This window comes from Melanerpes formicivorus, unplaced genomic scaffold (genome assembly GCF_026170545.1).
Source record: "Melanerpes formicivorus ecotype bairdi unplaced genomic scaffold, bMelFor1.0.p_v2 SCAF_193, whole genome shotgun sequence".
Lineage (NCBI taxonomy): Eukaryota > Metazoa > Chordata > Aves > Piciformes > Picidae > Melanerpes > Melanerpes formicivorus.
The window spans coordinates 292,755-305,300 of record NW_027142545.1 but is presented as its reverse complement, the minus strand read 5'-3'; the positions used below and the strand labels follow the sequence as shown (position 1 = coordinate 305,300).

General features: G+C 70.7%; 2 protein-coding genes across 2 annotated transcripts; both read left to right on the top strand.

Moving 5' to 3' along the window:
• The first annotated feature begins 385 nt into the window (after window positions 1-385).
• LOC137457710 (kinesin-like protein KIF18B) lies at window positions 386-3,928 on the top strand. Its single transcript, XM_068169554.1, has 9 exons — window positions 386-556; window positions 633-1,098; window positions 1,633-1,790; window positions 2,210-2,314; window positions 2,593-2,703; window positions 2,865-3,062; window positions 3,184-3,360; window positions 3,619-3,693; window positions 3,812-3,928. Exons 2-9 carry the CDS (start codon window positions 786-788, stop codon window positions 3,926-3,928), a joined length of 1,254 nt encoding a protein of 417 aa, XP_068025655.1. The 5' UTR covers window positions 386-556; window positions 633-785.
• Window positions 3,929-4,137: 209 nt separating this feature from the next.
• Window positions 4,138-8,669, top strand: LOC137457707 (kinesin-like protein KIF18B). Its single transcript, XM_068169552.1, has 8 exons — window positions 4,138-4,342; window positions 4,571-4,677; window positions 5,328-5,548; window positions 6,033-6,558; window positions 6,971-7,120; window positions 7,690-7,785; window positions 7,914-8,001; window positions 8,564-8,669. Exons 1-8 carry the CDS (start codon window positions 4,172-4,174, stop codon window positions 8,588-8,590), a joined length of 1,386 nt encoding a protein of 461 aa, XP_068025653.1. The 5' UTR covers window positions 4,138-4,171; the 3' UTR covers window positions 8,591-8,669.
• The last annotated feature ends 3,877 nt before the right edge of the window (window positions 8,670-12,546 follow it).

The following is a 12,546-nucleotide window of genomic DNA, read 5'->3' as shown; positions in this document are numbered from 1 at the left end:
GCGTTGCGGGGCCGAGGCTGTGGAGCGTTGCGGGGCCGGGGGTGCGTTGCGGGGCCGGGGCCGGGGGAGCGTTGCGGGACCGAGGCTGTGGAGCGTGGCGGGGCCGGGGCCGGGGGAGCGTGGCGGGGCCGGGGCCGGGGGAGCGTGGCGGGGCCGAGGCTGTGGAGCGTGGCGGGCCCGGGGGAGCGTGGCGGGGCCGGGGCCGGGGGAGCGTGGCGGGGCCGGGGCCCGGGGGTGCGTTGCGGGGCCGGGGCCGGGGGAGCGTGGCGGGGCCGGGGCCCGGGGGAGCGTTGCGGGGCCGGGGCCCGGGGGTGCGTTGCGGGGCCGGGGGAGCGTGGCGGGGCCGGGGCCGGTGGATCGCGGCCGAGGCTGTGGAGGGGCTCTGGGGACCCGCGGTGGGGTCGGAGCGTTGGGGCGGTTGTGAGGACCCGCAGGGGATGCAGGCTCCTTCCGGACGGGGAGAAGGCGCAGGGCTGGGGGGGTGTAACGGCAGCCCCGGCGGCAGCGGCGGCGGTTAGGGCAGGCAGGGCTCGGGAGCAGGCTCCGGGCTCGAGAGGTAAAGGCTTTCTCCAGCCTCAGGCTCCCCCTCCGCTGCTTCCCCTCCCCGCCTGACCCTTGTTGTCTCTTCTCAGAGTGCACTCTCAGGACTTTCGAGCCCAGAGCTGTGTTCTTCGGTGTTCTTCAGCCGGCGCTTTCCTTCGAGCGGTGCTTTTCTTGTGGCGGTGCTGTGCGAACCCTAAGGGGAGTGCCCTGAGCCTTGTGTCACCTTCGTCGCCGCCGCCGCCATGGCGGCGGCCCCTGCCCCCCAGGAGGGCACCGTGACCGTCATGGTGCGAGTGCGACCCCCGGCCCCCGGCGAGGGAGCCGCGCAGCACCCGCTGCTGAGGGTGGTCGACCATCACACCCTCCTGTTCGACCCTGAGGGGACTGCTGGTGCCTCCGGCGGTGTGCTGCCTGCTGGCCGCGGCAAGAACCCAGGCAAACATCAGAAGTTCCTCTTCGACCGGGTTTTTGCTGAGCAGGCCACCCAGGAGGAGGTGTTCCAGCACACCACCCGCCAGATGGTCGATACTCTCCTCGACGGCTACAACTGCTCTGGTGAGCCCTAGCAGCCTGCTCTGGCCCTTGCAGGAGCTCCTGCCCATCTGCCCCTGCTCTGGGTGGGCTCAGCAGAGCTGGGGGTTGGTTCCAGAAGCCCTGAGCGGCTGTGGCAGCAGTGGGGACGCAGAGGCTCTGCAGAAAGAGAAAGCCTTGACCTTGTTGTTGGCACCAAGCTGGGGCCGTGACAAGTGTGGCCGGGACAGGGCCAGTGCTGGCCTGGAGATGTCATCCGAGGGCTCTGGGGGCAGGCAGGGCCCAGGCCAGCAAGAGGAGAGCAGAGACAAGCCCAGATGAGTGTGGAGTCCTGCCTGTGGGGTGGCATCAGCTGGGAGCCCTGTGCAGGCTGGGCAGCAGGCTGGTGCAGAGGGCCCCGGGGGCCCTGCTGGACAGGATGTGAGTGGGAGGCAGCAGTGCCCCACAGCAGGAGCTGGGTTTGGGGCTGTGTCCCCAGCTGAGGCAGAGCTGGCAGCATCCCCCCAGTGCTGCTGTCGATGGAGGCTGCTCTCAGGGCTCCTCCCTTTCTCCTCCCAGTGTTTGCCTACGGAGCAACCGGAGCAGGGAAAACCTACACCATGCTGGGCTCGGAGAACAGCCCTGGCATCATCTACCTCACCATGGAGGAGCTGTTCAGGAGGCTGGAGGCCAGGCAGGAGCAGAAGAGCTGCGAGGTCCTGGTCTCCTACCTGGAGGTAGGCTGTGCCCAGCTGTGCCCCTCCTGCTGCCAGGCCACCACCTCCAAGGTCTGGGCTTGTAGTGCCAGGGCTACCCCTGTGCTGCCAACTGTGCCCAGGGCAGCCCCAGACTGGAAGCAGGCTGCCCCTGGCCAGGCTGCTGGGCTGGTGCTGCTGGCCTGCCCCCTCTGGAGCTGGGGGCCACAGGGCAATGAGGGCTTCCTGGCTGCAAGGCCTTTGGAGGAGCAGTGGCTCAGTGCCTGGCTGCTGAAGCCTCCTGAGCTGTCCCCTGCCTTAGGGCACCTTCAGCTGCTCCTGCTGGCGGCAGGTGCCAGAGGTGCTGTTGGGTGGGCAGCAGGCCCTGGGGTCCCAAGCTCCTCTGCCTGCTGCCCTCTGGGGCCCCAAGCCTCAGCCTGAGCTGGAGCTGCCTGCTGCAGGTCTACAACGAGCAGATCCGTGACCTGCTGGAGCCCAAGGGCCCTCTGCCCATCCGGGAGGATCCTGAGAGAGGAGCTGTGGTTCAGGGCCTCTCCATCCAGCAGGTGGGGGTGGAAGCAGGCACAAGGTGTGGGCAGCGCTGTGCCCGCCCCAGGGGTGCCAGCTGGGACCGGGGGAGCTGGAGGGGGAGGGGAGGGCTGCGGGGCCCCGGGGCAGGGGCTGCGGGGCCCCGGGGGTGCCGGCTGGGTGGGTGCCGGCTGGCAGCAGCGCTGAGCCCGAGGCCAGAGGAGCCCTGCAGGGGCGCAGGAGGCCTCAGCCTGTGGGCGCTCGGTGCCCGTGCCGGGGCTGCGCTGATCCCTGCCCTCTGCCTGCTCCCCGCCAGCCCAGCTCGGCAGAGCAGCTCCTGCAGATGCTGCTCGGGGGCAGCAGGAACCGCACGCAGCATGCCACCGATGCCAACGCCTCCTCCTCCCGCTCCCACGCCGTGCTGCAGGTGAGGGGTGGTGCTTGGGGCAGCCCTTGGCACCGCTGCCCGGAGGGGGGCAGGCGGCGATGCTGTGCCAGGGCCGGCGTGCCAGGGCTGCTGCCGCGGCTGCGAGCGGCGAGCCCGAGCGCCCTGCGGAGCTGCAGCCTGCCCTCTGTGTGCCCTGCCAGGTCTACGTGAAGCAGCAGGACCGCGCCGAGGGCCTCGCTGGGGCCGTGCGGGTGGCCAAGATGAGCTTGGTCGACCTGGCCGGCTCGGAGCGAGCCGCGGTGGCCAAGACCAGCGGCGAGCGGCTGCGGGAGGGAGCCAGCATCAACCGCTCGCTGCTGGCCCTGCTCAGCGTCATCCAGGCGCTGGCTGGGGCCAAGGTGAGGCTGCCGCTGAGGGGCCCTGAGCGCCGTCCCCACGGCAGAGCTGCCGTGGGCTGGGCCTGGCCGGGGCTGGGAGCCGAGGGCCAGCCCCTGAGCGGAGCCTCGCTGTGCCGGGCAGGGCAAGCAGAGCCACGTCCCGTACCGGGACAGCAAGCTGACGCGGCTGCTGAAGGACTCCATCGGCGGCAACTGCCGCACCCTGATGCTGGCTGCCCTCAGCCCCTCGCCGCTCTGCTGCCAGGACACCCTCAACACCCTCAAGTATGCCAGCAGGGCCAAGGAGATCCAGGTCTCGGTGAGCACCTCGCCCCGCGGCCGGCAGCTGCTGGGGCTGCCCGGGAAGGAGCCTGGGGCAGGCTGCTGCGGGCTGCTGCCTCCCTGCCGCCTCCCTGCTGCAGCCGGGCTGCCTCTGGAGCCCCTCTCAGAGTCAGCTGCAGCCCCTCGGGCCCCACCAGCCCAGGGCAGGCTGAGGAGCTGCCCCGCTGCCGCCTCAGCGGAGGGGAAGGAGCTGTCCCGGTGCTGCTCTCAGCTCCGCTCCTCCCTCTCCCCGCAGCTCAAGAGCAACCTGCCGAGCCCGGACTCCCACGTCTGTCCGTACCTTGTGCTGTGTGCGCAGCTGAGAGCGGAGGTGAGCTGCCGGGGGCAGGGCTGGGCTCTGTCTGCGGCTCTGCTTTGCCTGGCACCCAGCCTGCTGAGCTGCTGGGGCTCAGGGCATGCTCTGAGCCAGGGCTGCCCCTTGCTCACAGGTGGCAGAGCTGCAGGCCAAGCTCCGTGCCTATGAGGATGCTGCCCGCGAGGCACAGAGCCAGGCGCCAGAGCCGCTGCCTGCCCTCGGCTCCAGCCCCTTGGAGCTGCCCAGGTGAGGCTGCTGGGCAGGAGGGAGGGAGCCTGGGCTGGCACCTTGGGGTCCCCCAGGGCCAGGAGCTTGCAGAGTTTGGCTGCTGGCTGCAGCCCAAGTGGCTGCCAGGACGCAGCTGAGCTGCTCTGCTGCTGTGCCACAGCCTCTCGGCTGCCCAGCTGGAGTGAGGAGCCTGGCAGCCCCCAGAGCTGGGGGACAAAGGCCAAAGCTGCCCTTGGCTCCATCCCAAACCTTGGTAGGCCAAGGGATGGCTTCCCCAGAGGCTCTTCCCTGGCTCAGGGGCTGCTGCTGTGACTTGTGTAGGGTGGAGGAGGCTGTGCCCGAGGCGTGCCTGGAGCTCCCTGGTGGGGAGAGTGCTGGAGAGCAGCAGGAGCTGGCAGCTGGGTGTCCTGCTGCCTTGCAGCTGGCCTTGGAGGAGGTGAGAGGAGGGCTTGGCCTGGTGATGGGACCCAGCTCAGGTACCTTGCTGGGCTGCACTGGGCAGGCTGGGAGAGGGCAGGAGCTGAGCTGCTCTGGGAGGTCTGGGCTCAGCAGGTGCTGGGCTGTGGAGTGCTGGAGAAAGCTCTGAGCCTGGCAGGGAAGGGGCAGCTGGGGGCCCAGGCTCAGCTCAGCTCTGGCCTGATGCTGCTCTGGGGGCTTGCTGCAGGCTGCAGAGGAAAGGTCTGCCCCAGCCATCCAGCAGGCAGATGTGCAGCAGGAAGCAAAGGAAGCAGCCCCCCTCCTGCAGGGCTTGACTGCCAGCCAGCCAGAGGGGTGAGTGTCCTTGTGCCCCCTCCCTGTGCCACTTGCTCCTGGCTGCTCAGAGAGTTTCAACCTTCCTGTGGTGTGCAGCCCCCTGAGGGTGCTGGAGGTGGGGGAGGGCCCAGGCCTTGGCTTACAGAGCAGTGCCTGCCCTCTGAGGTGGGATTTGGCTCCTAGAGAGCCAGTCCCAGGGGAGAAGCTCCCCTGGAAGGGTCAGCAGGGAAGGTTTCCAGGCACAGCAGCTGAGAGCCTTCAGTGCCTCTTGCCAGGCCTGGAGCTGCCTCCCCCAGGGCTCTGCTGCTGCCTCTGCTCCCCGAGGTGCTGCCCTGGCACCACCTGCTGCTGTCTGTGCCCCAATGTCCTGGCAGGGGGAAGGTCTCCCGAGGGAGGCTGCCTGTGCTGTGTGCCTGAGGCCCAGCACAGCTCTGGGGCTGCTGTTGGGTGCCCTGCAGCCCACAGGTGATCTCCCAGCTCAGGTCCTGCAGTGCCAGCCTGGGCACCCCTCAGTCTCAAAGCTTGCCTGGCCCAGAGCTCCCCCCAGGCTGTGCCCCAGCTGAGGAGGGGGCTCAGAGGTGCTGCTGGTGGTGCTGAGCCTGTCTTGGGTGCCAGGGGCTGAGGTTCAGCCCCTGACTGCTCCTTGGCTCTGTCTCTCTCTGCCCCAGGGCTGCAGCTGCTGCCAGGAGCTCCTCCCCAGAGCAGCAGTCCCTGCCCCAGGCTGGCAGCTTCCTTGCTGCTGCTGTGGCCTCTGAGGCACTGCAGCCCCTGGCCCCTCAGGAGGCTGCTGCCAGCCAGGAGCAGGCCTCCTCCCCAGGGAGGGCTGCAGAGGCCAGCAGGGCCAGCCCAGCCCAGAGGAGCCAGCAGGGCAGTGCTGCTGAGGATCCAGGTTGGTGCCCTCTCTCTCCTCTGTCCCAGGCTCTGCTGCAGGGCTGGGGGGTGGTGGGGGGCAGCTGCCAGCTGTGGGCACAGGGCAGGGGCAGAAGTTTCTCCTGCCCTGGCACCCAGTGGGGTCTGAGCCTGCCTTTATCTCCTGTGGGTGACTGCTCTGGGCTGCATCTGCCCCGCTCAGCCCAGCTGTGGCCTGGCTGCTGGCAGCCTGTGTCTGGGCAGGGCTGAGCTCTTCCTCCTCATCCTCGGTGCCCATGCATGAGGCCAGCAGCAGAGCCTGGCTCTGCAGAGGCTGCTGCTGGGCACAGGCCAGGCCCTGCCACGGGGCACTTGCTCTGGGCCCAGGATGGTTGGTGCTGGCTCTTGGGCTTGGTGTGGTTTGGGGCAGTCCCAGCAAAGAGCTGAGGGGGGTGGGGGGCAGGGGGGGAGGGCCTGGGAGCTGCAGCCAGGGAGCTGACTCGGTCTCTGCTCTGCTCCTCCAGCCGAGAGCTGCGTGGCTGTGCCTGGCGCCCCCATGACCAGCTCTCCCCTGCCAGGCTGGCAGCACCTGGCTGCGCTCAGCAGTGCCAGGCTGCTGGCCCTCAGCCCCATCGGGAAGAGGAGGAGGTCCCCTGAGATGCCAACTCCTGCCCAGCCGGCCTCTGCCTGCAGCCTCTCCCCGCGGCCCAAACGCCGGCGGCCGAGTGGGCAGCCGGCAGAGGCTGCCAGGGCGGCACAGAGCCCCCCCAGCCCCTGCCCCCCGGCTGCAGCCCCCCCAGCCCCTGTGGCGCTGCCAGCCTGGCCCTGCGGCTCCAGCCTGTGCCCGGAGAGGCTCTCCCGGAGCCGCCTGCCCCTGGCGCCGCTGGCAGCTCCCCAGGGCTGTGCCCTGCCCCCGGGCCCTGACCTGGATGGCACCTACCAGGTGTGCAGGCTGCCAGCCTCAGCCAGCCCTGGGCCCCCGGGCTGCAGGGGCCTGGAGCCCCCCAGCCAGGACCTCCTCCGGCAGCAGGATGCCCTCTCGGTGCCCAAGTGAGTGCCGCCCTGGGGCCCTCCCTGCGGGGTTGGGGACCCCCTGGGTGCCTCCTGGGGGGGTGGCTGCGGCTCTGTGGGGAGGGAGGGTGGGCAGGGGGCACAGGGCTGGGGGGTGGGCAGCAGTGGGCTGAGCTCACCTGGGCAGGGGTTGCTGAAGAGAAAAAGCCAAGCAGAAGGCCCCCCTGTGTGCCACTTGCCCTGGCACAGTGTGTGCCCCCTCCTCCTGCACGTAGCTGCCCCAGGGATGAGCTCTGCCTCAAAGCTTGCCTGGCCCAGAGCTCCCCCCAGGCTGTGCCCCAGCTGAGGAGGGGGCTCAGAGGTGCTGCTGGTGGTGCTGAGCCTGTCTTGGGTGCCAGGGGCTGAGGTTCAGCCCCTGACTGCTCCTTGGCTCTGTCTCTCTCTGCCCCAGGGCTGCAGCTGCTGCCAGGAGCCATGACCTCAATGTCACCTACCAGGTCTGCAGGCTGCCAGCCTCAGGCAGCAGCCCTGAGCCCTTGGGCTGCAGGGGCCTGGAGCCCCCAGGCTGGCAGCACAAGCAGGATGCCCTCTCGGTGCCCAAGTGAGTGCTGCCCTGGGGCCTTCCCTGTGGCTTTGGGGATCCTGCCCTCCATGGCTGGGTGCCTCCTGTGTGGATGGCTGCAGCTCTGTGGAGGGCAGAGGGTGGGCAGGAGGCACTTGGCCAGCAGGCACAGGCTGAGCTCACCTGGGCATGGCTGCACAGGGCAGAGAGCATTCCAAGGGAAGCTTTTCCTGCTCCTGCTCCTCCCTTTGGCCCTGGAGCATCCTCCAGATTGCTTCAGGAGTGCTGGCTGGGAGCAGGTTGGGCATCTGCTCTGCTGGCACTGGGGGTCAGGGCTGTGCCCTTGGGGGCCTGGGCATCTTTGGGGTGGCTTTTGGCTGGTGCAGCAAAGAGGCTCTGGCTCTTCTGGAGCCCTGTGGCTGTGCAGAGGCTGAGCCCCACCTGGCCCTGCTGGTGCAGGACACCCCCAGGGAGACCTCCTTGCTTCTGGGGCTCTGCAAATAGCTCAGAGTGAGGAGAGCTGGAAATGGGGACAGGGCAGGGCCCAGCCCCGTGCCAGGGGCAGTCAGGATCCCCCCTGGCACTAACCATCTCTGCCCTGCCTGCAGGCCCTGCAAGCTGGCCTGTGCCCCACGGACACCCTCTGTGCCCAGGCTGCCTGTGGGCTGCAGAGCCTCTGCCCTGAAGCAGAAGGCAGCTGAGAGGTGAGAGAGCTGCCAGCAGCTGCCTGTGCTCCCCAGTGTGGGCCCTGCCCCATGGCTGCAGCTGCACCTTGCCAGTGCCCTCTGCCCCGAGCCTGCCTGGGTGCCAATGGCCTCTTTGCCTCCCTCAGAGCCCTTTGCCCCCCCGGGGGTGGACAGCGGAGCCGCATCCCCCAGCTGCGCAGCAGGCAGCGAGCTGCCAAGGCCTCTGCAGCCCAGGTGAGGCTGCCCTGGGAGTGAGCCCTGCTGCTGTGCCAGCCCCGTGCCAGCTGGAGGCACAGCCCTGCCATGGGGATGGTTGGTGCTGGGGGGTGGCTGCAGCCTGCTGCTGTGCCAGCCCCGTGCCAGCTGGAGGCACAGCCCTGCCATGGGGATGGTTGGTGCTGGGGGGTGGCTGCAGCCTGCTGCTGTGCCAGCCCCGTGCCAGCTGGAGCAGAGCCCTGCCATGGGGATGGTTGGTGCTGGGGGGTGGCTGCAGCCTGCTGCTGTGCCAGCCCCGTGCCAGCTGGAGGCACAGCCCTGCCATGGGGATGGTTGGTGCTGGGGGGTGGCTGCAGCCTGCTGCTGTGCCAGCCCCGTGCCAGCTGGAGGCACAGCCCTGCCATGGGGATGGTTGGTGCTGGGGGGTGGCTGCAGCCTGCTGCTGTGCCAGCCCCGTGCCAGCTGGAGCAGAGCCCTGCCATGGGGATGGTTGGTGCTGGGGGAGGGCAATAGAGCAGGTATCTGCCAGGGCCTGGGTGTGCCCGGCGCTGCCTGCTGCCCTTCTCTCCTCTCTCTGCAGCCCCAGAGCATCCTTCAGGCCCTCTGAGCAGCAGCGCAGCAGGAGCAGCCCCAGAGTGCCTCCAGCCCCGGGTGAGAGAGCAGAGCCCCTGGGGAGGTGTGGACAGCCCTGGGCGTGCCCCGTGCGGGCCCTGGTGGGTGCCCGGTGCTGGCTTCTCAGCGCTGCTGAGGGGCAGGCGGCGCTGGGCTGGCCGCGGGGGCTGGTCGGGGCCGGAGCTGCCGGCAGGGAGCTGGGAGGAGAAGCTGCCAGGGCAGGGCTGGGGCTGAGGGCAAAGATGGCGGCCGGGCCCCGGCGGCCTACGGCTCCCATGGTGCTCTGCGCGGGCGGGAGGGGGCGGGGCTGTCGGCGGTCGGGAGCCAATGGGGGGCTGCGTTCGGGCACCGGCCAGTGAGCGCAGGGGGCGTGTCCGGCGGCAGCGTTTGAAGCCCTGCGGCGCAGGCGGCGGTGAGTAGCGCTGGGGCCCCGGGAGCGGCGAGGCAGAGGGATGGGGACGGCTGCGGGGAGCGGGGGCTGGGGGAGGCAGGGAGTGCTGGAGGCGGCGGTGGCAGCGCTGGGGGGAAGCTGGGGGGGGCGCCGGGGAGGGCTAGAGGCCGGGGATGTGGGCGTGGGGAGGGGGTTGGGGATCAGGGATCAGGGCTCTGGATGTGGGGGCGTCCCGGGGCGGTTGTAGGAGCGTTAGGGTGGCTGTGGGGACCCCAGGGTGATGTAGGATCCTTGCAGACGCTGGGAACCTGTAGGGCTGGAGGGTATTGGAAGGGCAGCTCTCGGGGTACCGGTGGGAGTTACCACAGGGGGGCTGTGGGAGCAGGGTCCCGGGTGGGGGGCTGGGGGTGTCCAGGCTTTCTCCAGCCTGCGGCTCCCCCTCCGCCGCTTCCCCTCCCTGCCTGACCTTTTTTTCTCCCGAGAGTGCGCCCTCAGGACGTTGGAGCCCGGAGCTGTGTTCTTCAGCCAGTGCTGTCCTTGGAGCGGTGCTGTGCGGACCCCAGGGGCAGTGCCCTCAGCCCTGCGTCGTCGTCGCCGCCATGGTGCTGGTCCCTCCCCCCAGGAGGGCGCCGTGGCCGTCACGGTGCGAGTGCGACCCCTGGCCCCCAGGGAGGGAGCCACGCAGCACCCAGGTGCCTCCCAGCCCCGTGCCAGGGGCAGTCAGGATCCCCCCTGGCACTAACCATCTCTGCCCTGCCTGCAGGCCCTGCAAGCTGGCCTGTGCCCCACGGACACCCTCTGTGCCCAGGCTCCCTGTGGACTGCAAAGCCTCTGCCCTGAAGCAGGAGGCAGCTGAGAGGTGAGAGAGCTGCCAGCAGCTGCCTGTGCTCCCCAGTGTGGGCCCTGCCCCATGGCTGCAGCTGCACCTTGCCTGTGGCCTCTGCCCTGAGCCTGGCTGGGTGCCAATGGCCTCTTTGCCTTTCCCAGAGCCCTTTGCCCCCCAGAGAGTGGGCAGTGGAACTCCAGAGCAGGAACAGAGCTGCCCTGTCCTCTGCAGCCCAGGTGAGGCTGCCCTGGGAACCACTCAGCCAGGAGTGAGCCCTGCCCCGCGGCAGCCTGCAGCCTGCTGCTGTGCCAGCCCTGTGCCAGCTGCGAGGCAAAGCCCTGGCAGGGGCATGGTTGGTGCTGGGGGGAGGGCGGGAGAGCAGGGAGGTGCCAGTGCCTGGGTGTGCCTCAGGAGGGGAGCTGCGTTTGCTGCTTGTGCCCCAGAGCTGCCTGATGCCCTTCTCTCCTCTCTCTGCAGCCCCGGAGCATCCTTCAGGCCCTGTGAACGGCAGTGCAGCAAGAGGAGCCCCAGAGTGCTCCCAGGCTTCGGCAGCAACCTCTCTCCTTCCAGCCCCCATCCAGTGAAAACTTCAGCAGCCAGGACCCCAGCCCAAGCTGGAGGTCCCGTCGGCGGCGTCCCTGCCCCGGTCCCTGGTCCCGTCGCGTCCGCGCCGCCCCTGCCTCGGTCCCTGGTCCCGTCCCGTCCGCGCCGCCCCTGCCTCGGTCCCTGGTCCCGTCCCGTCCGCGCCGCCCCTGCCTCGGTCCCTGGTCCCGTCCCGTCCGCGCCGCCCCTGCCTCGGTCCCTGGTCCCGTCCCGTCCGCGCCGCCCCTGCCTCGGTCCCTGGTCCCGTCCCGTCCGCGCCGCCCCTGCCTCGGTCCCTGGTCCCGTCCCGTCCGCGCCGCCCCTGCCTCGGTCCCTGGTCCCGTCCCGTCCGCGCCGCCCCTGCCTCGGTCCCTGGTCCCGTCGCGTCCGCCGTGTCCCTGCCCCGGTCCCTGGTCCCGTCGCGTCCGCGTCCGCGCCGCCCCTGCCCCGGTCCCTGGTCCCGTCGCGTCCGCGTCCGCGCCGCCCCTGCCCCGGTCCCTGGTCCCGTCGCGTCCGCGCCGCCCCTGCCCCGGTCCCTGGTCCCGTCGCGTCCGCGCCGCCCCTGCCCCGGTCCCTGGTCCCGTCGCGTCCGCGCCGCCCCTGCCCCGGTCCCTGGTCCCGTCGCGTCCGCGCCGCCCCTGCCCCGGTCCCTGGTCCCGTCGCGTCCGCGCCGCCCCTGCCCCGGTCCCTGGTCCCGTCGCGTCCGCGCCGCCCCTGCCCCGGTCCCTGGTCCCGTCGCGTCCGCGCCGCCCCTGCCCCGGTCCCTGGTCCCGTCGCGTCCGCGCCGCCCCTGCCCCGGTCCCTGGTCCCGTCGCGTCCGCGCCGCCCCTGCCCCGGTCCCTGGTCCCGTCGCGTCCGCGCCGCCCCTGCCCCGGTCCCTGGTCCCGTCGCGTCCGCGCCGCCCCTGCCCCGGTCCCTGGTCCCGTCGCGTCCGCGCCGCCCCTGCCCCGGTCCCTGGTCCCGTCGCGTCCGCGCCGCCCCTGCCCCGGTCCCTGGTCCCGTCGCGTCCGCGCCGCCCCTGCCCCGGTCCCTGGTCCCGTCGCGTCCGCGCCGCCCCTGCCCCGGTCCCTGGTCCCGTCGCGTCCGCGCCGCCCCTGCCCCCGTCCCTGGTCCCGTCCCGTCCGCGCCGCCCCTGCCCCCGTCCCTGGTCCCGTCCCGTCCGCGCCGCCCCTGCCCCCGTCCCTGGTCCCGTCGCGTCCGCGCCGTCCCTGCCCCCTGTTCCTGCCCCCGTCGCGTCCGCGCCGTCCCTGCCCCCTGTTCCTGCCCCCGTCGCGTCCGCGCCGTCCCTGCCCCCTGTTCCTGCCCCCGTCGCGTCCGCGCCGTCCCTGCCCCCTGTTCCTGCCCCCGGTCCCCGTCCGCGCCGTCCCTGCCCCGGTCCCCACCCCGGTCCCCGTCCGCGGCTTCCCTGGCCCCGGCCCCGGCCCGTCCGCAGCGTCCCGGCCCCGGCCCTTTTTGCAGCTCGGTTCCCCCTACCCCACTTCGCGGTTCCCGGCCCTGTCCCCTCCCCTCTGCGGCGCGGTTCCCCCCTCTGTTTGTGTTGTTCACTAAAGGTTTGGTTTTTGGTTCTTCAGACCTTTTCTGGCTGCTTTTTCCCTCCCCTTGGGGGACCCTGGGGCTGGGGCTCCCTCGGGGGTTGCCTGGGCCAGGCCATTCCTCCTGGCCTGGGCTCTAGTCTGGCTTCCCCCTCTCTACCATCATTGCAGGGGCTCTGGGGCTCTTCTTCTTAGCCTCTGTGGATCAGACTCATCTTCACAGGGGGAAGTTGAAACCAAAGGGCTCTCTTCTTTCATCCCCAACCTCCTGTGCTGCAGTTTCCATCCATTGCCCCTTGGCCTATCCCAGGGCACAGTGAGCAGAGGCTGTCCCTGTCCCTTCCTTCCTGACCCCCAGCCCTCAGCTCTTGATAGCCATTGATCAGATCCCTCTCAGCCTTCTCCTCTCCAGACTCAACAGCCCCAGGGCTCTCAGCCTCTCCTCCCCAGGCAGTGCTGCAGTCCCTTCAGCAGCCTTGCAGCCCTCCCTTGGACTCTCTCTAGCAGTCCCTGTCCCTCCTGACCTGGGGAGCCCAGAGCTGGATGCAATATTCCAGGTGGGGTCTCAGCAGGGCAGAGTAGAGGGGGAGGAGAACCTCCCTGGCTCTGCTGGACACACT